At 31.7% G+C, this 25714-nt stretch overlaps 1 protein-coding gene and 1 non-coding gene across 20 annotated transcripts in view; both read left to right on the top strand.

The window, feature by feature from the left end:
• Nucleotides 1–23281, top strand: part of LOC127151929 (formin-binding protein 1) — an 88632-nt gene extending 65351 nt beyond the window's left edge. For 3 of the 19 annotated variants that reach the window (XM_051092256.1, XM_051092252.1, XM_051092254.1), the window contains exons 10-18: nt 2379–2570; nt 7171–7257; nt 9579–9593; nt 11706–11741; nt 13623–13732; nt 14974–15106; nt 15210–15337; nt 15468–15619; nt 17155–20104. In XM_051092256.1, coding sequence (XP_050948213.1) covers nt 2379–2570; nt 7171–7257; nt 9579–9593; nt 11706–11741; nt 13623–13732; nt 14974–15106; nt 15210–15337; nt 15468–15619; nt 17155–17333 — 1032 coding nt within the window. In that variant the 3' untranslated portion in view covers nt 17334–20104. The other 16 variants (XM_051092255.1, XM_051092259.1, XM_051092253.1 and 13 more) reach the window with 16 other exon arrangements.
• Nucleotides 23282–24873: 1592 nt separating this feature from the next.
• LOC127153104 (U6atac minor spliceosomal RNA) lies at nt 24874–25001 on the top strand. The gene has a single exon (XR_007825192.1). It is a non-coding gene; the product is annotated as a U6atac minor spliceosomal RNA (small nuclear RNA).
• The last annotated feature ends 713 nt before the right edge of the window (nt 25002–25714 follow it).

The raw sequence follows: 25714 nt of genomic DNA, 5'->3' as shown, positions 1-25714 counted from the left end.
AAACAAAATAAATCAAAATATGAATTAATGTTGTAAGAGCATATACATATTACTAAAATAGAGCAAACCATTCTTAAAGGGTTAAAAGCAAAAATGTGCAGCTCATGTTTATGCTGAAGCAATTTTTATTTTGTACAAAATGTGTTATTAGAGGTGTAAATTGTCCTTGTAGTGTCCTCTGGTTATGCAGTTGCTCCATGGACTTCCACTGTAAGTGCATTATTCATGTGCACACATCATGTGGTACTTGTGTAGATTTCGACTTATCTCGGTTTCTCCTAATGCGTAGAGGGCTGATTTTGTCTGTGATGTTTTAGCAGGTTGTCTAGTCTGTTGGGAACTGAGCCTTTAATGTGAGCTCTCCCAGAACGCACGTTCATTAATTGCTCCATTACGCTTTGGGGAGCGGAGCTTATAAGAAAGTGAAAGAGAGAGAAAAAGAGTGAATGGTTGACCTGAAATCAGTTTTGTGCTTTAGAGGAGTGTGTGTGTGTGTGCTGTGCATGTGATGTTTGTTAAAGGGACAGTTCAGCCAGAAATTAAAACCCTGCCATCATTTACTCACCCTCAATGACTGATTTTCTTCCATGGAACACAAAAACAGAGAAGTGAAGGAATATTCAGCACTTTTGCCAAACAATGAAAGTGGATGGTGATCACAGCTGTCAAAGTTCAAAAAGGGACAAAAAGGGACAAAAAGGCAAGAAATATTTTGACAGACTGCCACAGTTTTATAGTTTTTCAAAAAAGATGTTACTTGTGGACGATAGTTACCCATCACCTGAGGCAAATTAATTATTCAGCTGCACACCCTCACAACTACGGCCTTGATCAATATAATTTAAGACCGTCCGTGTGCATATGTTACAGTATTTTTTTAATTCATAATATATTACATTTTCCATCTTATTTTTATTTTAAATAACTTTAAATTGTAAATAAATAATGAATAATAATAATAATAATAATAATAAATTGTAATAATTATCTATTATTATTTTTAATTATAATTATAAATCATAACTAATAAATAAATTCATATATAAAAAAATAAATGTATTTTTTTATTTTAATATTAAGTTAAAAATAATAATAATAATATCAATTTTAAAAAGTTGTTTTTAATTATAATTATAAATAAGAATTAAAATAAAAATAAATAAATAAATAAATAAAATAGATTTTTTTCATTTATTTTGTTTATTTATTTCCTCATAATGTATTGATAAATGACTATATACATAGTTTTTGTTTTAAATCATTTTAAATTTTAAATAAATAATTAATAATAATAATGATAATAATAAATTGTAATAATTAGCTATTTGTAATTAGAATTATAAATAATAAGGAAATAAAAAATAAATAAATACAATTTTAAATAAAACAAATATCTAAATAAATTAATGTAATTATTTATATATGTGAATATCTGTTTCATTATTTGAATATCTATTGTGTGTGTGTGTGTGTGTGTTTGTGTGTGTATAATTTTTATTTATTACTTAGCACCTTGTTTGAACAAAATGTTCTTTAAATTTAAAACAACTTAAAAAAAACAAATGTTTTTTGTTGAAATTGATTTTTAACTAAACAAAAGTTAACTGAACTTAGACTTTAAAGTCAAGCATAATTGAAACAACACATTTCTTATTTTAATGTTGAAATTTTAGTTTTTATAACTTGCTATTATTAATGCTTTGCCAGTATTGTCAAACACAGTCCTGCCAATCAGGTACTTAAACTAGAATTTTATTGACAAAAAGGGAATTATTATTAATGACACATTATTAGTAAATAATGACTTTAGGTGTTTTTCTTTGCACGCTGTTAGGCTACTGTTAGGCTTCAGAAAACTTGGAATATAGTCATAAGTTCTACTTTTACATCCGCTTCCATTACATTAAAAAAAGCAGCATAAACCTCCTCTTTTGTGTTCTATGGAAGGCCGACAGTCATTGCTGTGCTGTTTATTTTTGGGTGAACTGTCCCTTTAAATGGTTCTGCAATGGTTTGACCCCTGCATGTGACCCCTGATGTACGGAACGGAGTTTAACGCACTAACTCTCTCGCTCACAGGGTTAATAACACCACAGCTGCAGCGTGTTTTCTTTCAGTTGCCGTTTCTTTTACGTTTGTTTAAGTTTGCGTTCTCCTTTGTTCTATTAATTGATTAATTGATTAATTCGTTTCATTTTTGGGTCCTTATTTCTCTTGTTTTGTGTTCCCCCTCCTTTTTTGTTTACCTCTTTCTGGATCGATTTGGTCCCCACCCTCTCTCTCTCTCTCTCTCTCTCTCTCTCTCTCTGTAAACCTCGCTCTCTCTCTCTCCCTCTCACTCACTGGTCGCTGCTCTGTGGCTCGTGTCTTACCGATAGCTTATGTCCCTGTTAACGTCCCCCATACCTCGCCAGCCCCCCCCTGACCCTCCCTCACCTTCTGCTGTGACCCCTGACCCCTGCCCCACTCCCCAGACCCCCAAACAGTCCAAGGAGCCCCTGTCCCACCGATTCAACGACCTCATGACCTCCAAGCCCAAAATGCACTGCCTCAGGAGCCTCCGGCGCGGGGTAAGTATCCGTGCATGCTGGCGTTCCACGTCTTCCACATGCGTGTATTCATGTAAGCGTGTGGGTGCGCGTGTGCCGCTCTGTGCCTGTCATCGCCTGTGCTGTCATGTCACTGTATGTTTGCATTAGGAAAAAAGGAGCCGAATGATCATTTCGAGGTGGTTTTTTTGCATTGTAAACAAACCGTTGATGTCTTAATGTGACTAATGCTGCCTTTAAGTCACAACTGAATGATCAGATTTGGTGATACGTCATTTAGGGGACATTTCTGTGGCCTAAAATGATAAAAAAAAAGAAAAAAAAAGATTTTATTAATTTATTTCTTAATTTAATGTTATTTATTTTGCAGTAATTCTTTTTTAATAGATAGAATACAGTAGTTATGTTATTTTTTTTATTTTATTTTACATTGATCTATACTATATTTATAATATTATAGATAGATATATCAATAATATTTATTTATATAAATTCATTTTGTTAATACTGTTAATAACTGCAAATTTGACCAAATTTAACAAACATTTGTCAATTAGACTTATTATTGTCCCCTCTATGAACATTTCTAAACAAGAAAAATTCTTTTGTTTTTTCTTAAGAACCCTAAACAATTTTTGAATAAATTTGGTATTTATGTTTACAATTTGTATTTTTTGTTAAAGTTTCAGTTATTTCAGTTTTAGATTTATTAATTTTAAATTAGATTTTAGAATTAGATTTTCCATTTTTATTTTTTTTTTTTTTACTATTTTTAATATCTTTTAAAAAAAAAAATTTAAGTCTTGGTAATTTTGTTATGAGCTTTTGTTATTTTTATTATTATTATTTTTTAATATTTCTATTTAGCTTTATTGTATTTCAGTTTTATGTTTAGTTTTTGTTTTGTATTTGATTTAATAGTTATATTTTCAATTAAATGTTTTTACTTTTATATGTATATATCTTTTTTAGATTTAAAAAAATGTATAAGTCTTTAGCTTTATTTTATTCAGTTTTATGTTTTGGTAATTTTATATTTTTAATTAGATTTAATATTTATATTTTCAGTTTTTTTTTTTTACCTTTTTATTTTTTTTTTTTATTTACCTTTTTAAAAATATTTTATTTTTTGTTTAAGTCTTAGTAAATTTGTTATGTGCTTTTGTCATTTTTATTAATTTTTTATATTTCTATTTAGCTTTACTTCAGTTTTAGATTTAGTAATTTTATATTTTTAATTAGATTTTATATTTATATTTTCAATTTCAATGTTTGCATTTTTTAAATATATGTTTTAATACTTTATTTTTTTGTTTTGTGCTTTGTCATTTTTATTAATTATTTTAATATTTCTATTTTTTCTATGTTTTATTTCAGTTTTAGGTTTTATAATTTTATGTTTGGAATTTGATTTAATAGTTATATTTTCAATGTCAGTAATGTCAGTTTACACTTAAAATGTTTATTTTTGCTTTTTATATTGAAAATGTTTTTTTATATAAATTTATTTATATAAAACTTTAAAATAATCTATTCAAATTAATATGAAATATTATATAATATATATATATATATATAATATATTATTTTTTGATTAAGTTTGAGTCATTTTGTCATGTGAATTTGTCATTTTTTATTAGATTTTTTTAGATTCTTTAATTTATTTGATATCAGTTTTAGGTTTAGTAGTTATGTTTAAATTTCAAGTTTTGTTTTTTTTTTTTCAAAAACAAAGCTTATATTTGAATATTACGTTATCCTATATTCAGTTATGTTAAATTATATTATCCTTTGCCCTTTTATTGTATTTCACAACTGCTAAAAACTCTTCTTTATGGAGATGTAAGAATGAAATATGAAAATGAAATGTTTTTCGTACCACATGTGATCACACATGACTAAATATCGACTTAAAAGGACTTGAAGGCAGCATTGGCTTCCGAAGCGATGATGTCATAGTGTGACTCAGATTCCACAGGCGATGATGTCATGCGGTGACTCTGATTCTGGACGCAGCAGTGGAATTGTTTATATCTTTCGGCTCCTTTTTCCTCCACCTCACGCAGCCAATGAAATTCACTCTGCCTCTCTCTCTCTCTGTCAGTCTGCTCTCTCTCTCTCTCTCTTTTATGTTTCGTTGTTTGCGTTTACCATGGTTTCACTGTCTCACGTTTTCAGATACGTGCCACACTCCACACACAGGGCGCCAGTCGAAGGCACCCTGCGGTGACAGATAAAATAAAACGGGTGCTCAAACATAAAGGTTCATCCTGAGTAATGCGATTACACGTACGCAAACACTCAGAAACAATGTCTTCTATTTACACACACGCTGACATGTGACTTTCTGATAAAGTCAGAACAGCTTCACTTTCCCGTCAGGAAGGCCGTCCGCGTGTTTCCGCGGGTGCGAGGGCAGATTCGGACTTTTGAATGACTTTGCTAGATAACAGATGCAAAACACAGCAGATAACAGAGCAAATCCTGCTTTCCCATGTCCCTGTGCAAATCTCAGATATTTTTTATCTTTTCAAAATGCAGTAGATATTGCTCTCAGCTTCAGAAGAATCGATGGTCAGTGAACAAGAAAACAGATTTATCATTTCCTATTTTTGGCCGTTCATCTGTCAGGAAATGCATGGGTAGGTTCATCATGCTGACAGAGCTCTATGAAGCTTATTGTCAACATTTTTAGCATTGAATCACAGCTGAGGAAAAAAAGGATGTTATAGACACAAATGGTTAAAAATAGAGGAATAAACTTGAACGTATGAAGGTCTTTGACACTTTCATTCTCCATTTGTGGTCTTGGCTTGTTTTTAATGTATGTGTTTTGATGTACGCTACTCTTCGAAGGTTTGAGGTCGGTATAAAATTAAGGCATGGACGCATTACATTGATTAAAAGTGATAGTTTATGTATTTATAATGTTACAGACGATTTCGGTTTTGGATAAATGCTGTTCTTTTGAACTTTCTATTCATCAGAGAATCCTAAAAATGCAAAAATATGAAGCAGCACAAGTGTTTTCACCCTGATAATCATAAAAATGTTTCTTGAGCAGCAAATCAGCATATTAGAATGATTTCTGAAGGATCATGTGACACTGAAGACTGGAGTAATGATGCTGAAAATTCAGAGTTGACTTACAGAAATAAATTGCATTTTAAAACATATTCAGATAGAAAACAGTTATTTTAAATTGTAATAATATTTCACAATTTTACTGTTTTTACAGTATTTTTATCAAGAAAATGCAGCCTTGGTGAGAGAGACTTTTTTAAAGACTAAAAAATCTTACTGACCCTAAACATTTGAAAAGTAGGGCTGTAAAGCATTAGTATTTCTGAAGTTGGAATTGTTTTTCTTTTTCAGTTTTTTAAATATATGTTTTAAATAGTATATATGTTTTAAATTGTATTTTTTGTGAAATTCTTAGTAATTTTATGTGATTTTGTCATTTTTGTTAATTTTTTAAGTACATTTTTTATTTCTATATGTATATATATGAAAATCAAAATTACGTAATTATATTATATTATATTATATATGTATAAAAAAAATTATGTAATTTTGATTTTCACTTTTTATATTAAAAGTATTTAAAAGTATTATATAAATTTATTTCTATAAAATTGTATATAAAACTATATAATTTATATAATATTTTATTTTTTGATTACGTTTTAGTAATTTTATTATGTGCATTTGTCATTTTTATTAGATTTTTTTTTTTATATTTCTATGCGGCTTTAATTTTTATTTATTTTTATTTTTATCTTTATTTTATTTCAGTTTTAGGTTTAGTAGTGTCATTTACATTTTAAAATCATTTTAATTTAAGTTTCCATTAAAAATGTATATGTTAATTCATTTTATTTAATGAAACAATTTTTACATTTTTTTTATAGTTTTAATTTCATTAAAACTTACAGAAATAAATTACATTTTTAAAACGTGTTCAAATAGAAAACAGTTATTTTAAACTGTAATAATATTTCACAATATTACTGTTTTTACTGCATTTTTTATTAGGAAAATGCAGCCTTGGTGAGACAAAGAGACTTTTTTTAAAGACTGAAAAGTCTTACTGACCCTAAACATTTGAGCAGTATGGTTGTAGAGCAACTTATTGCAGAAGTTGGATTTGTTTTTCTGTTTCAGCATTTACTTAAAAATATATATTTTAAATATTGTATTTATTATTCTTAGTAATTTTATGTGATTTTGTAATTTTTATTCATTTAAAAAAAATTCTATTTACTTTTATTTGATGCTTAGGTTAAGTACTTTTATATTTTAAATTAGATTTTATATTTATATTTTACATTTGTACTTTTTTATATTTTATTTTTTGTTTAAGTCTTAGTAATTTTATGTGCTTTTGTCATTTTTATATTTTTGTGTGTCTTTGTGTGTGTGTGTGTGTGTGTGTGTGTATGTTTGCAGGTTTATTGAAACAAAAAGTGTGTTTGTACTTGTGTGCAAAGTTTTTAGTCTGTATTTAGACTATATTTTTGTATTGAAGTGTATTTGTTGAGTGATTGGGTGTGTGCAAATGTGTTTATATAGTTAAGCATGAGTGTGTGTGTGTTTAATTAGGGTTTATTCTTTGCTGCAGTCTGCCCAGTCTCTCTATTATAATAAAGAAATCATGAAGAGGACTCTCGGTCGGCCTACGTATGCTTTCGAGGCCAGGCAATATGTCGTAAGTGTGTGAGAGGAGGCAAGAGTGTGTGTGTGGGTTTACTTAGACATACAAATTTATCCATAAAAGTGAGCTAAATATGATAAAACCATGTTTATTAAAAAAAATATACATATATTATTATTAAAACAGCTAGAGGTGTGTGTGTGTGCTTGAATGTTAGCTGAAATAGAGTAAATGCATTTAACAGACTTAACCTCATTTACTGTTTTTTTTTTTTTTTTTTTTTTTTTTAATGTGATAGTTAAAAAATCTTATTTTTTCCCTTAATTTATATCACTTTGAATTCCTCCCTTGAATGAGGTTAATGTCTGACACTCTGTATTAGAATCCATTGTAATTGAGAAAAGTTATATCATCATCAGCTGACTCTCTCATTGGCTTTTCTGGCTTCTGACCCCACCTCCTGTGTGCAACCCCAGCAGCCTGGCTCCGCCCCTCTGCTCTGGCAGCAAATCAGCTTGTGTGGGAGGGGTTAATTCTCAAAGTGTCACGAGCGCGACTTCCGAATGCAAGTCTTGCGCATTCACGATCATCTTTGACCCTTCCGGTGCTCGTAACACTTTATCACACGCAAAGATACGTTCAGAATTCACCCCTTTCGGTGTCATTTTGCTGCTTTGATATTGGATGTTTATCTTTATGTGTACATCACGTTCACACAAATAAACCCGTCTGTATCTGCTATCTGTGTTCGTTACAAAAACGTTGAATTCAACATCCTGTTGGCGCATTCATGAGTTTGAGAACGTTGTACGTCCTGTCAGTGCGTTTATGCATTTGTCCAAATACATTTGTCAGAACCTCAGAAAATAGCTCCATAGTTTGAGCACCCAGAAATATGAAATCCAAAGAATAGTGTGTCTTCGCAGAAATAGTTTTCTTGAAATCAGAGGTTGTTGCTCTCACAGCTTCATTAAAATAAGAGTATCAATGTTTTTTTTTTTTTTTTTTTTAAATCAGGTTGCTTTATTCCAAGGTGCACAAAATAAATCAATGTTTATATTTTTAATATTTAATTTTTAGATTCTATATATTGTATTTTATTTGCGTAGTTATATATGTACTTGCATATTTTATCATGTTTTTTTATAAAATTAGACTTTTTTTTGCATAATCAGCGTGCTTTATTCCAAGGTGCAATAAATATACTAACTATTTTTTATATATTTTTTATATTTTTATAAATTTTGTTTTTAAATTCTACGTTATTTTTATACATGCTTTTTTATAAAATAATATTTTTAATAATAATAATTAGCATTATGCATTCAATCAATACAGTAAATATAATTTATTTAAAAAAAAACATATATATATATATATATATATAAATTTCATATTTTTATTTTATTTTTTCATGTTTTTTTTCTTTTAAGTAGTTTAAGTAATTTAGTAATCTCAGGTCAAACATCAGTCAAAACTAGCTGTTTACATCACATTTTTACAACACTTTTACTTTTATCTCCATGAACTGCTTTGTTTTGAGATTCCTTCTCAGGTGCAATTACCCAGAATCCTCTCTGGTGTGATGGCTGGCTCAAAAACAAGCCTATTTATTGAGAATATTTTCATTTTTGTTTCTCTTTCTCTTTCCTCTGTCTTCTCTCTTGTACGTCCATCCCTGACGTGTTCTGTTTATTGGCTGACTATTGCTTTAGGACTGATGATGTCATCCTCATGTGACCCTGTAACACTGTGTGTAATAATTGGTTCATTGGTACCTGCTGAAGTTCACTGCATCAAATGAAAATGGCAATCAATTCCTAATGAACAAAATCAAATTGCATCGTATTTTTCTCATTGTATGCAAGTACATCAAACTGCAGCAATAAAATGGGATTGGTGAACATTGTTCAATCCAATATTGCAATATTAAAATTATTATTAACTTAATCTTAAAGGGACAGTGCACCCAAAATAATTTTTTTTTAAGAATTTTAATTTTTTTTGGTTGACTGTGCCTTTAAATGTTTAGAACAATCTGGAATATTTAAAGTTTCTGTAATATAAATGCGCATAGGAGGACTCTACTTCCACTAATGTGTCATTTTCCTTGTTCAAGTGCCAAAGTGAGGCTTTCAACTTAATTTCTCATGGCTCTGCCAGCAGAAATCCGTCTTATGACGGGGCACAAAATACTGATAGCTGGCCAAATGCGAATTGTGATGTAGTGAGCTTCATCAGTGACATCATAAGTCATGAACACACCTGCATGCGTGTGTATGACGTGTACAGCGGTCTGATGTTGCTCCCTCTGATGTTTTCTCTCTTCTCTCGGTTCATTCCCTCGATCGCTCTCTCTTTTCGTCCGTGAGAAGCTCTCTCTAAAGCTGGTAAGCATGACCTCAGTAGCATGTCGGTAGCGGCATGACCGTAGCATGTCCGTCGCTGTAGTAACACATGGTCCTTTAACATCACTTTGTTCCTTTGTGTTCGACCCTTATGGTTATTTTTGTTTACAAAGATAGTTCACCCAAAAATTAAAATTTGATGTCGATTTACTCACCCTGAGGCTATTCAGAATGACTTTTTCTTCAGTAGAACAACAAAGAAGATTGTTAGCTGTGGTCCTTGGTGATTCATAAAATGCAAGTCAGCAGCTAGTGGCACTTTGAGAGTCAAAAAAAGCATATCAGGCAATGCAAAATTAATACATGTGGCTACTGATGATATATTGAGGTCTTATGAAGAGAAACAATCAGTCTGTGCAAGAAACCAAAAATTATTTACAATGTTATTGCCTGTAATCCAGAACCTCAGGCAAATGGTCCAGAGTGATGTCCAGATCACGCACAAATGATTCTTTTGAATCAGTTCTTTTTAGTGAGCTGAACCAGTTCACCAAATCAGACTGAACCGTCTAAAACAGTTCATGTCTTGAGAAGATCTACAAGTTACTTAATCAAAACTCACTTTTAGACACCTGACAGTCACTGAGACTCTAAAATAAGCCAGAATACCAGCGTATGTGGTCCCATGATGAATGAATCATTTCGCGGTGCAAGACTGTTGAGCCGCTGATATGCGCATACGTGAACCGAACACAGGGATGAAATGAAAGTTTTTATGGTTTCTCATTGTTTATGTAAAAAGGTGAGCTGATGAAGACATTTACTCATGTTATATGTATAAACATCTACGTTTCACATCATTGAGTGCTTTAATAATAGGGTAAAATGGGGGTAAAAGGCGCCTTTGATATTATTTTCCTCTAAACCACTAGATGGCAGAAAAATGTGGCATAGCACTTTCCAAAACATCCGCTTTTCAACATGCATGTGCAAAATTGTCCGATCCTTGACACGATCGATTTGATATTTTAAAAAATGTTGTAGATTTAAGTGGCAAATGAGAATCGCTAAACTTATTCAATATATCTTGAGACAAAGATCTTCTTAATGATTTTCAGTTTTAACATAATTAAATAACAAAAGAATAAGTGAAAGTATGGTATTTGGGGTAAAAATTGCCCCTGCTTTTGAGGCTAAAAGGCACAATAATTAACATGATAATTAATAGAAGGCTGACTTTTGCATTTGTTGACATGACATTGTTAGATTGAGATGGTAAATATCATATATTATGTTGGATGTCCATCACCATGTTTAGAATGAAACCATCATATTTAAAAAACATGATATTAATCATATCATATAATAAAATATAATTTGTTGTTACTACTGTAAATATATATTATATTATTATGGGATCTCCTTCAATGCTTTCAGAATCTTTACATTTTAAAATTATGTTGTTTCTGTATTTTAAAATATATGTTTTATAGTAACAGTTTAATGACTGTATATTTATAGAACATGTGAGCAGGAAGTAGTACAAACTTTGCTAAAGTGATTGTTTTGAACAAGTATTAACTTATGCATTATTTAAAAAAAAACTAAATTACTTTAAAAACATATTTTATTGGGGTAAAAGGCCCCCCTTGCGACCTCATACTTTTATGAGATTTTTAAACAAAATAAACGACTTGTATGATTTATTTTCACACAAAATCTGTTGCTCCATAAATGTTCAATACAAACGTATATATTTTTCTGCACTCATACACTTTGGGCACAATGAAAAGCACATTTTTTCTTAGGGGGTGCCCCGTTGTACCCTATAAGTGCTTATACATTATGTCATTGCGTGATTATGTAAGCGAACTAGTGAATTAAAACCAGTTCCTTCAAATTAACTGTCTAAAAGAATCAGTTTGTGGAAAAAAAATCGTATGTCCTTTTGGATGGCCTGAGGGTGAACAAACTGACAGCACATTTTCATTTTTGGGTGAACTATCTCTTTAACGAAACGTTTGGTATCTTTTTGTTATATAATTTTACCTTTGTGTGTATTTAAGTTCAAAACCATGTTGTTGTCTGATTTATCTTTTTGTTGATGTCTGTTTTGTTTTGTCTTGTTGCTGTGGTGACTGTCCCTCTGTGTAGCTCTCACTCAATGCCCACGTGCGGAACCTAATTGAGGTGATCTGAAACCCGTTTTTTTTGTCCCTGTGTTTGTTTATCTCCCCCTGATTCGATCCTTATGTATTTCAAACAACCTGATTAATTGGATCCCTAACCAGATGTGTGGCATAATATACTGAAATGTGATCATTTTGAAAGTATTTAGAGAAGTTAAATGGATAGCTCACATGCAGAATTAATATGTAGTCTTTGTTTTATGTCATTCTAAACCTTTGGTTTGATTTTTTTTTTTCTTTGGAGCACAAAAACAGATGCTTAATTTTACTTTTCACTTTCATTATGGAAAAGAGCAGCGTGTACATTCTGCTAAATATCATATTCCATGTTTCACTGAAGAAATAAAGTCAAATTGGTTTTGAATGACATCAGAGTGAGAAATAATATAATTTAAAGTGTTATTAATAATAGATAAATATCTTAACCAATCACCAAAGGGTTTTGCTATTTCAGCCCCGCCCCCAAAATGTTTAGCATGTGATTTATTTAATCACTGATGGTGTAGTGTGACTTATAGTTAACTATTATACTGCAAGTAATGTTTAGATGTATTAAAACATTCATTCATTTATACATATGTATATTTTGATCCATATAATTTGATTTTTGCATTTTTTTTCGAATTTAGATCTATTATCTATTTTTATTTTTAAATAATCAATGTTACATAATTGTTTTATTTTAACAATTTGTCTTTGATTTGAAGAGGGTGAGTACAACAGTGAGTGTAGCATGTATATTGTGTTTGTGTAGATCTTGATTATTAATTTTTAAGTTTGCCTGGAATGATTTTGTGGTTTTATCTAACTGTATTTTGAGTAACGGTGCAATGCATGCTCAGAAAAAAATATGGTTATTTATTGTTGCATGACAGTATGGTGATGTGGAAGAAGGGGTAAGGTCGATGTGCCTGCCTTGTGACCTTTGACCTTTTAGTGAGGCGTTTGCATTGACCTGTAGGGCAGGACTGTAGAAAAATACAGCTGTCCATCTATTCAGTCCAATCTCAAATTAAAAACAAAGCTGTAAATAAATAAGATTTGATACATTTGATACATTTAAACATGATTTTTCTGAAACAATATAAAAGTTATTCACGTTTACTAAGATTTCACAGCAAAAAGGCGTGTATTATGACCTAATTTATACTAAAAAGCCTTGTACTTGCTAAAAAAGTATTGATCAGATCAGAAGGCATGGAGTAGATTGTCTATAACAGGTTTTGATGATCATGTTGATCATTTAGAGGCCTTTAATGTGTATTTTAAATATGATACTGTATGCTTCATAGGGTTAAAAATCAGTAGGTTTAACCTCCCTAAACTCACGGCTCTTTGGCGCCACCATGTGGTTAAAATCGTGGCAAATGCTGCTTGTCAGAGAGGACTAATGTGGAAAAACCAGTGGCTGGAGAGTTCAGAGGATCGATATATTAACGTAGACAGGAACAGGATATTAGAGCGAGCGGGATGGAAAGAGGGCACGTAAGGACAGACGCAAACCAAATCACTCAGATCAACCAGAATCAGATTTCAAAGATGAGCCAGCAAGCCAGTTTATTTTATGAAAACTGTTTAATCAGTGTTGCTGTTGGCATTGGACTGAATAGGTTAATCACTAAACTTAGATTGAATTAGCTCATCTGGTCTGGCTTTGATAAACATTTGATTTGAAAGCTGATTGGCTCCTTTCCAAAGGCAGCTAGCAAACCAGATGACAGGAACAGAAGAATCTTTAATAGTCCGTTGATGTGACTGGATGTGTCCTGGTTTGACCCGCCCCATTTATAAATATGGATATTACTTTATATGCAGGACAGTGTCAGTTTTTTAAGGAGCAGATACTCACTGGTTGTCTGTCCTCCTCTTTGTCTGCTCTTAGGGTTCGAATCCTGAGGACTTCAGTCATCTTCCTCCAGAACAGAGAAGGAAGAAGCTTCAGGCGAAGATCGATGATATCAATAAAGACATTCAGAAGGAGATGGACCAGAGGTACACAGGCATGAACAAACACAAACTTGTATATTCTGCCATACACTAGTCAAAAATCCTGTTGGATACATAGACAGTAAGAAAGAGTCTAATAAGAAAGACTTTAATAGTTTTATTAGTTTTTCAACTTATTTTATAGCAGATTGTACGCTTATTCTGATTTTTATATCATTTCTGCCTTCTAATTACTTTCTTACTTATTAGATTTAGCTTTATTTTATTTATTTATTTTTTGTACATTTTTAAAATGTATTTATTTGATTACTATTTAATTTATGTACGTAATTATTTACTTTATATATTTATATATGACATGCTTAATTATTTGCTTATTTTATTTACTTATTTGATTTATTTGCATATACATTTATTTTACCCTAATTACTTAATTTATTGATTAATAAATTAATAAATTTATTTGTTTACTTACATGCTTATTTATTTGCACATATATTTATTTAAATAAATTTAAAAATGTATTTATTTGCTTATTATTGTCATTTATTTGTTTGTTTGCATACAAATGTATTTATTTACATAATTAATTCATTAATTAAAAATTTTATTTTTTATTTTATTAATTTATATGCTTAATTATTTGCTTCTTGTTTTATTTATTTGCATATACATTTATTTTACATAATATAGTTTTTTGATTTATTGATTAACAAATGTATAAATGTATTTTTTTATTTACGTGCTTATTTATGTGCACACATACATATTTATGTATTTATTTACATAATTACTTAATTTATTTAATTAATTTATTCATGTAGTGTATAATTAATGTTTATTTAAAAAATAAACCTTAAGGGATCCAATTGGAATTTGTCATAATTTAAAAAATAAAAATCCTAAGGTATACCTAGGAATTTTCTTACAGGATTCTTTGAGAACAAATGGATTTATATAATTGCAAATGATATAAATAATTATATAAAAGGAAAAAGGAAATCAAATTTAAATAAAATCTTTCAGCATTTTAAAACCCTTATAACTTTAGTCATCTTTAACTTTCCAGCAGCACAACATTATTCAATAAAATATTAAATGAGTTTTGACTCAAGAATGTAAAGTTAAAATCAAGAATCCTTTTAGAATCTTATTTGATTCCATCAGGATTCCAGTTATGAAATTTCAGTAGAAATGCTCTATATATTCCTTTTAGAATATTTTGACTAGGCCGGAGTTTGACGGGTTTTATTCAGCAAAATGTATATATGTATTTTTTTCTGCAGAGATGCTTTGACTAAAATGAAGGAAGTGTACATAAAGAACCCACAGATGGGGGATCCCAACAGCGTGGACCCTCGGTTAGCAGAGATTGCCCACAACATTGAGAAACTGCAAGCGGAGGCTCAGAAATTTGAGGTGTGTGTCATCTCCATCTTACAGCACATACATCTCCAAATATAGCACAGGCCTGAATGACTGTTCAGTTCAGTGGAAATGAGTGCGTGTGTGTGTGGTTTAGGGCTGGTTAGCAGAGGTCGAAGGAAGGATGCCGGTAAAGAGTGAACCTCCACGGAGGACGAGTGTCCTATACGAGACCCAAAACAGCACACCGCCCACCAACAACAACTGTGCACAGGATAGAGAGAGGTACACACTCACACACACACACAATTATCAAATAAGAAATGAATTTACAATAAATTTAAAGTCAGAGTACTTTGCAAACAGGTGCTATAGTTATTGTGTACGTGTGTGTTTGTGCGTGTGTGTGATGGAGCAGTCCGGATGGCAGTTACACAGAGGAACCGAGTTCTGAGGTCCAGAGTAAAGTCCAACCCGAAACAGCTGAGTCTGGAGATGAATTTGATGATGCGGATGAAGAAATGCTACCGACTATAGGCACCTGCAAAGCCCTCTACCCATTTGAAGGTATTTTATGTATAAATGCATAAGAAACGGTATAAAATCTGCAAATCTGCAAATCAATGCATGTTATTTTTTATTTAGTACTGACCTGAATAAGATACTTCACCTAAAACATGTTTACATATAGTGTACAAGAGAAAATATTAGTTGAATTTATAAAAAATGACCCTGTTCAAAAGTTTACATACACTTGATACTGTGTTGTTACCTGAATGATCCACAGCTGTTTTTGTTTGTTTAGTGATAGTTGTTCATGAGTCCTTTGTTTGCCCTGAACAGTGTAACAGCCTGCTGTTCTTCAGAAAAATTCTTCAGGTCCCACAACTTATTTGTTTTTCCAGCATTTTTGTGTATTTGAACCTTTTCCAACAATGACTGTATGATTTTGAGATCCATATTTTCACACTGAGGACAACTGAGGGACTCATATGTAACTATTACAGAAGGGTCAAAAGCTCACTGATGCTTCAGAAGGAAACACAATGCATTAAGAGCCTGGGGGTGAAAACTTTTGAACAGAATGTGTACATTTTTCTTATTTTGCCTAAATATCATATTTTTTTCATTTAGTACTGCCCTCCAGAAGCTACAGAAGATACTTGCATGTTTCCCAGAAGTCAAAATACATTAAATTTACCCTGATCTTCAAATTCCAAATGTTTTCACCCCCTTAATGCATCGTTTTTCCTTCTGGAGCATCAGTGAGCGTTTGAACCTTCTTTAATAGTTGCATATGAGTCTCTCAGTTGTCCTCAGTGTGAAAAGATGAATCTCAAAATCATACAGTTATTGCTGGAGAGGGTTCAAATACACAAAAATGCTGAAAAACTAAAGAATTTGTGGGACCTAAATGGTTTTTCTGAAGAACAGCAGGCAGTTTAACTGTTCAGGACAAACAAGGGACTCATGAACAACTGTAACTAAACAAAAAACACAGCTGTGGATCATTCAGGTAACAACACAGTATTAAGAATTGTCATTTTTATAATTTCAACTACTATTTTCTCTTGTGTACTATATGTAAACATATTTTCTGTGAAATATCTTATTCAGGTCAGTACTAATCAAAAAATAACATTCATTTTAAAAGATCCCTCTTATTTTGGTAAAATAATTAACATTTTGCAGATTCTGCAAGGTGTATGTAAACTTTTGATTTCAGTTGTATATGGTAACACTTTATAATGAGGTTCCATTTAACATCAGTTAACTACATTAGTTAACATGAAATCAGCATATTAGAATGATTTCTGAAGGATCATGTGACACTGAAGACTGGATGCTGACAATTCAGCTTTGCAACACAGAAATAAATTATATTTTACAATATATTCAAATATAACAGAGTTATTTTGAATTGTAATAATATTTCACAATATTACTGATTTTACTGTATTTTTGGTCAAATAAATGCAGGCTTGGTGAGCATAAGAGACATCTTTTAAGAACATTAATAATCATACTCACCCCAAACTTTTAAATGTTAATGTGTGTACATATTTTATTGATTGATTGATTTCTTCCATTTTTCTCTGTAGGTGTTAATGAAGGCACCATCTCAGTAACGGAAGGTGAGCTCTTGTATGTAATAGAGGAAGACAAAGGTGACGGATGGACACGTGTTAGAAGAAACGAGGAAGAGGAGGGTTACGTCCCCACATCCTACGTCGAGGTCTTTCTGGACTCCAACGCCAAAGGTGCCATAACCTACATATGACCCAAAGCTTTAGGTCATGTGATCTCAAAAGTGTGCTTGTGTATGAACACTAAACGTGGCGTCTAGGGTGTGTGTGTGATTTTGAATCTCTCCAAACCAATAATGTGACTTTTAGGACTGTTTTTTCGTAAAGCGGACTTTTTTTCTGAAACTGAATGACTAAATGATTGTATGTGTCTTAGCACATGATGGTTTTAGATATTAGCCCACCATAGTTTAATATGGCGGTGGTATATTGTCATATCGAGTAGCAGTGCATGTTAGATCACTCCAATTTAATGTACAGGCACACGTATGTGACCCTGGACCACAAAACCAGTCTTAAGTAGCATGGATAAATTTGTAGCAATAGCCAAAAATACATTGTATGGGTCAAAATGGTCAATTTTTATTTTATGCCAAAAATCGTTAGGATACTAAGTAAAGATCATGTTCCATGAAGATATTTTGTAAATATCCTACCGTAAATATATCAAAAATAAGTTTTTGATTAGTAATATGCATTGCTAAGAACTTCATTTGGACAACCTTAAAGGCGATTTTCTCAAAATTTTGATTTTTTTGCACCCTGAGATAGTAGATGATCAAATAAAGTTGTATCTCTGCCAAATATTGTCTTATCCTAACAAACTATACATCAATAGAAAGCCTTTTTACTCAGAGTTCAGATGATGTATAAATCTCAATTAAAAAAAAAAAGACTCTTATGACTGGTTTTGTGGTCCAGGGTCACATATAAAAGGAGATACATGCAAGTTTTTGTACTGTTTTCATATATAAATGAACTTGAGGTCAATTATGCTAGTGTTTTTCCCCCGAAAAACAATTTTCATAACCGCTAATCAAGTATTAAAAAAGTATAATTTCCTTTTCACAAAATATATACTTCATTTGCTAATATGTGTTAGACAGAGACTGCCTTTTTGGTGGTTTAGCTGTATTATTTGTACACTTATAGTTGATACTGATAGTCTTAAAAAGAAGGAATAACCCTTGAAAAAACTTTTAATACATAGATGTTTGAGTGAAAGCACATGTGCTTTCAAAAATCATGATTGCATAGTATGCGTAACATCCACACAATCACATTTGCTGCTTCTCGTCTTTTTTCCTAATAGCTAAGATGCCAATTTAGATGAAATATGATGTGAATATGAAACTTTTGGAATGTTTCCTCACAGATGTGTTTTCCTGGAGAAGGGTTTTTCTTTCTGAGGGTGAGATGGTGTACTAGTTGAGTGCTTTAACCGTGTTTGAATAGCGTTTGACATTTAAAACAGTTTATTACTGCAGTGTGATTTCCTTTTCTGAAGTGTTGGAGTCTGACTTGTATTTCAGTTTAAACATGCATGAGCCTACTTACGCCACCTTTAAGTTATAAATGTCTGCTAGATGACGTGCACACACCACAAAATACATCACAAACCAACAGAGACATAACCTACATACAGATCTAGATTGTTGAGAAAATCCAAGTGCTCTGTTTCTGCAAACCTGACTGTTTGAGTGAGTTTTGGGCAGTTTTTTCCTGCATAAATGCATGTTTGAGTGTGTTTCAGATTGCGTTTGTTCTTGAAATTAAATCAAGAACATTGAATTAATCTTGCCAACAAATCATGCATATTATAATCATGCTACAAACAATCCTATGTGTTTATATTGTCATTTTCCTGTCCATTTTATGACTGTACAGCTCATATAAACATATATGTCATATGTATGTGTTTAGGGGTGCATTCAAATAGGCTTTTCACACTTACGGTTATTTTTAACCCTGGATTATCTTGTTCCATGTTTCACACTGTTAGTTTATCCTGGGTTAATTTCTGTGTACATTTAGTACTGTAGTTTTATATTAGAGTTTTAACATGACGTGAAGGAAAAAATAAAAGATACTAGCCACAAATTAAGATATTGACATGTAACTTTTTCTCTGTTCAAAATGAGCAAAATGTATATAATGAGCGAGTACATCATGAATTCATCTTCCAAACCGCGTATTTGTCTTATCCCAAATCACTACGGGACACTTAGAAGTGCTTATATTTGGACTATTGTAGCCTGGTCGGGTCGTCGCCGCTGCAGCGTAACACATACCTGCGTGAAATGCCATAGACATAAACTTAGAGAAGTAGAAGTCTTTATTATATGATTATAATGTTGTTCAATTGTGGCCATGAATTACCTAAAACAAGGGAACTAATTAATATATTATGGGAACAATTAAGTAAGTATGGGAGCGATTTCTTATTTTTTTCTGTATGTTGCGTGGAGCTCTAAATTAAAAAAGTATTAAAAAATATATTTTTGTAAATTAGAGTAAATCTTAAATTATATATATATATATATATATATATAGATGACAAAGTTAAACATAAAAAACTAAAATTTGAAATGTTGCCTTTTAAAATAAATTTGAAGATTTAAATGTTACATTTAAACGTCTGAAATAAGTCACTAAAGCAGAACCTGAAATAAAAATTAAAAAGAAATATTTAAAGAAAACAAAACTAATAATACAAATTATAATTATATAGTAATAAAAATTACTAAACTTTAAAATTGAAATGAAAACTGAAAATACCAAAATAACAGCTAATTCAAAATATTAATAAATACTATAAATAATACTGGAACTATAAAAAATAAAAAGAAGATAACCCAAGGTTAAGTATAGTGTGAAAAGTCTTTCATAGAAGGCATGAATCCATCATTTCACCAAGTCTAACATGTTTTTCTTTTGTTTTTCATATGTTTGTTTGTTTGTATGACTGCAGATTCGTAAAGTATGGAAGGAGGACTCAGTGGTGCAGGGCAAACAGCAGCCACATGTGGGGAAAACTACAGCCTACCCTCCATGAACCGCCCTAGAGTGAGACAGATGAGAGACAGACACAAAATAAAGAGAGGAACAGTGAAAGAAGCGAGAGGAAGAGGCTATAGAAACCTCTCGGCCTAAATTCTCCTGCTGTAGAGAGGAACTTTAACAGTGAATCAGAGAAATATAATGGCATTTAGATTTATTATCTGTCTGTTATTTTATAATGAGGTGAATATGATCTGCATATATCATTTTGCTTTACGGCTCTTCATCGCTGCTGAACGGCGCTAACGTTTCTTTCAGCCTGTGCGAACGAGTATGTGTATGTGTGTTTGTCCTTAAAGGTCTTGTTTATGATTTCCTCACCTTTCCCAAACTAAAACCCTGGGAATGTGGTCTGTAAAAGGAGCTGAATTTGCGGTACCACAACAGTGCTGCGTTCCATCCGTATTCCTACTATACATAGCTTGATGCTTGAAAGATGATGCACACTACTAGCCAGAATTTTGGAGCAATTAAGATTTTTAATGTTTTTAAAAGAAGTCTCTTATGCTTACCAAGGCTGCACTTGTTGCATCAAAAAATACAGTAAAATTGTGAAATATTTTTACAATTTAAAATAGCTGTTTTCCATTTGAATACAATTTAAAATGTAATTTATTCCTCTGATGCAATGCTGAATTTTCAGCATCATTTCTCCAGTCTTCAATGTCACATTATTCTTCAGAAATCATTCTAATATGCAGATTTGCTGCTCAGTTATTATCGGTGCTCAGTTATTTATAATGGTTCTTAACATCATCAATGCAGAGAACAGTTTTTGCTGCTGAAACAGTGAATTTTTCAGAATTCTTCTTGTCAAAAAACAATACTTATTTGAAATAGAAGCCTTTTTAACATTAAAAATGTCTTGTCTCTCACTTTTCAATTAAATGTGCCCTTACTGAATAAAAAATATTAATTTCTTTTTTTTTTTTTAAATCTTACCTAAACTTTTGAATGGAATGAAATAAAATAAAAAATAAACTAAAAAGATATATATATACATATTACATTTTAAAACATCAAAATAGACAACAGATATTTGAAACTGAAATATTATTTCACAATATTAAGTGTTTTTAACTATATTTTTGATCAAATAAATCCAGCCTTGGTGAGCAGAAGAGACTTCTTTCAAAAACATGAATAAATCATGATTATTCTAAACATTTAGCGTATAAAGAAACAAAAAGGCAATGCATGTTTTACAGGTTTATGATTATCAACAAATCATGTTTTGTACAGTTAAAAACATTCATATACACACATATGATGTAAGAACTTTGACTCGTTTATACATTTTATTTGCTTAAAAGCATTTGTTTAACATTAACCAGACGTTCTGCTGTTTGTGTGATGTAAAATGTCTTTAAGTGCCCTTCGATTGCACTGCATCTTTCTCGATTTAAATGGAACGCAGCATCAAAATACTTCATGATGTCACTCATTCCAGCTCCTTTATCAGGCCACGCCCCTTTAGACCCCTTGACTCCACCTCCCAAAGATAACAGCTGCTGGCCATTGGTTGCTCACATGGCTGTGGCACACGTCAAGGGCGGGGCTTCACTGGCCAATAGCATGTCTGCTTGCCCTGGCACCTCCTCTGTCTCCGCCCTTCCAGTGCAATTACTAATCCTGTCTGTCTGTTTGCCATCTAATCGACCCTTCAGTGATTCACATTTTCATTCATTTAATCTTTTAGACTTCCTGCTTTACCGTAACCGTCCAATCATCATGCTCAAACGCTGTTTTTGTTCGTCAGGCAGGGGAGGGGCTATATTTACACTCATGAATATGCTAATGTCCTGTTGATATGGGTATGTATTTATTGTGACAGCTGTTTCGTTCACGTCTTCATGGTTTTACCCTGTGGAGCACCCAGCCGAGAACCTCGCAACCTCATTGGTTTCGCCGGTTAAATATATATATGTGTACTCTGAGCCAAATGTACAGGTTAATCAGACATTTAACATGCATCATGTGAGCTGTGAGCGTTTGTATGGCTCTCTTAACCTGAAGAATAGACTTGGAGGTTTTTAATTCAACTGATTTTTTTTCCCTTTTTAATGTAATCACTGTGGACAAAAAGGATTGATTTTTTCTGTTGTGAAGAGATTATATTTTTATTTCATTTTGTCATCTTCCATTGTTTACTCACCATCCCTGAGGCACATAATAATTTTAGCTTTTCTTTTTATATTTTTTAATTCTCTCACACAGTCATTTTGGGTCCAGGAGAGTTTTTAGATATTTAAAACTTTTTTTTTTTTTTTTTTTTTCTTTTATTATTATTTTTAGCCCAAAACATCTACATCTCTACAGGCAGCATCATGGAAATGAAACTTCGCACATGCCACAGATCTGCTATTTAATACTGAATGCTTTTATTATGTTTAACAAAGCGCTTATTGATGAATTACGATGTTTTATGTTGAATGAATTGAGCAGCCTCTCAGAATAACTGACTCACTCGCTATTGATGAACCTGTAAATATGAAAATGTGTAATAAACAAGCAAAGGTTTTGAAAGCGAAGAACATCTCACCAACCTGAAGAGGAAAACGTCATTTCGTATATGTCTTCCAAACATACACACTTTCTCAAGTGCTCTATCTCTCTTTGAGAACAAAACAACTTAGTTTAAGCCTTTTCAGCATTGTTATACTCTACTGGCTATCGCCATGTGACATATACATACACACAGCTGTCTTATTTGACCTGAATCATTTGCCCTCAGCCCCTACCCGCTCTATTTGGGGCTTCAAAACACCATTCCCGAATCAGAGAATTATAAATATATATATATGTATATCTATACGTACAAGTCTATAAATAAGAGTGAACTACCAATCCATGGTAAGAGTCTATTTTTAAATTTTGATTAATAAAAATGTCCCAGTTTCTTTTTTCTGCTTTGCTTAATGAATTAAACTTTTTTTTTTTTTTTTGGTCTCGTTTAGTGGGGTCAGCCAAATGTTTGTTTTGCACTTTTTTGTTTGTGTTCTATTTGTTATGCTTGTGTTTTGGAGCACTGAATACTTTGTATGTGTTAACTGTGCCAATTAAAAATAGAGGGGAAAATCAATGAATTATTGTCTCAGTGTATCACTTTGCGTGTGCGTGTGTATAAAATCTGAAGCTACCTGCATGAAAATACACTTAATTGTATACTAACATTGTATCCAAGTGTCTACACAAAAATAATTAGCACAGTTGCAGAATGGCTGAAAATAATGTAGAGTAAATTATGTACATATTTACACTCATGTTAATTTTGTAAACACATACTATCAATACCAAAACATTAATAATAATTCGGAACAAAATGTGTATGTATTTATTAATAAATGTTAATGGCCAAACAAACATTGCAAAGCATTAGCTTTTAACTTCTGTGTAGTAGACAATATCATTCAATATCCTAAAAAGGCTAAAACTCACATATGTGACCCTGGACCACAAAACCAGTCTTAAGAAGCATGGGCATATTTGTAGCAATAGCCAACAAAACACTGTATGGGTCAAAATGATCAATTTTTCTTTTATCCCAAAAATCATTAGGATATTAAGTAAAGATCATGCTCCGTGAAGATATTTTGTAAATTTCCTACCGTAAATATATCAAAACTTAATTTCTGATTAGTAATATTCATTGCTAAGAACTTCATTTGGACAACTTTAAAGGTGATTTTCTCAAAATGTATATTTTTTTGCACCCTCAGATTACAGATATTCAAACTGTATCTCGGCCAAAAATTGTCCTGTCCTAACAAACCATACATCAATGGTTCAGCTTTCAAATTATGTATACATTTTAAAAACATTGACCCTTATGACTGGTTTTGTGGTCACATATGTGACCCTAGATCACAAAACCACTCGTAAGGGTCATTTTTCCAAAATTGAGATTTAAAGCTGAATGAATAAGCTTTTCATTGATGTATGGTTTGTTAGGATAGGACAATATGAGATGCAACTATTTAAAAATCTGGAATCTGAGGGTGCAAAAAAATCAAAATATTGAGAAAATCACCTTTAAAGTTCTTCAAATGATGTTCTTAACAATGTATATTACTAATCAAAAATTAAGTTTTCATACATTTACAGTAGGAATTTTACAAAATATCTTAATGGAACATGATGTTTACTTAATATCCTAATGATTTTTGCCATAAAAGAAAAATTAATAATTTTGACCCATACAATGTATTTTTGGCTATTGCTACAAATAAACCCCAGCGACTTAAGACTGGTTTTGTGGTCCAGGGTCACATATGAATATTTGAAAAAGTCAATTAATATTTAAAACTGCGTATTAAAACATAACATACATGATATAAGCAGTATTGCGACAACGGCTTTTACACTGCATGGCTTTTGTTTACTTCCTGGGCAAGAGTCTGTGACGTATGCTGTTGCGTCGTTGTGATTGGTTGACGTGTCGGAGATGCAAATGACCGTGCAATGCGCGGCGCCTAAAGATGGCAAAAATTGCTTTTTAAAAGCATAAATCTATACAGTACGCATATAATGTATAAGTTAACGTGTCTATATAACAATATGTATTACATGCTAAAAAAACGAAACAAGTTTTTTCAGTATTTATACTTGTTACCGTCGTTGAGCATTATGGGCAGAGACCGTTCTTTATATTCTCTGAACGGAAGCGTCTTTTTCGTGTTGTATGAAAGGAGAGAAGGTTAGCACTCCCCTTGACAAGGATGGAAGAGGTCCTAGTGGCCTTCAACACACATACGGTTAAGGCATTGCCACCTACTTCGTGGCATCTCTAACCATGTTTTTTTATGGTTAATGTCTCATTGTTGCATATCATGCACATTTCGTGTCTTAACTGAGAGCCAAACAGCATTCTAAATGGTAACTGACGGCTTTAAACAAAAGTAAATGAATAAACTATTCAAAAGTTCTATAAAATACGTTTTTATTAAGATTCTATGCTTTTATATTCGTGAGTCTATGTTGGCTTGTGCGTTAATATAATTTGCACAGGCGATTTTCAACAAACCTTTTCACTTTCCTTACACCAGTAATATCACAGGTGATAAATCAGAAAAAAGCAAACAGCAAAAATATTTCACACTTCACATTTTTTTATCCAAACCTGGAAAGCTTTATGCAGCAACACAAATTGTAGTTATGATGAAATTGGGCGTGGCTTAGAGACCAGGACGTTGTCTGTAATTGGTCAGATTTGGTGGTTGTAAAAATATTTATATTATTTTTAACTTGTAAAAATGTAAATGTAAAAATAAAAAAAAAACTTTTTTAAAGTTCCTGGTGTGGTTATTTAGGTGCAAACTATTAAAAAGGCGAAGGGAAAAATATTTGGTTGTCACGTGGTTTAGGATACTTTTCTCAACAACGATAGTCAGGAGGATTGACCGATCGTAGTTGTTCGTGATCAGTGAATAAAGCTTTTAAAATCATTTTCATACAAATTATTGGAGCTTATTTTCACTGTTATGTCAGAAATCTATTTATTACATGTAAACTATAA

Source organism: Labeo rohita, chromosome 21 (assembly GCF_022985175.1).
Source record: "Labeo rohita strain BAU-BD-2019 chromosome 21, IGBB_LRoh.1.0, whole genome shotgun sequence".
In the NCBI taxonomy this organism is placed as follows: domain Eukaryota; kingdom Metazoa; phylum Chordata; class Actinopteri; order Cypriniformes; family Cyprinidae; genus Labeo; species Labeo rohita.
This window is presented reverse-complemented; position numbering and strand designations above follow the sequence as displayed.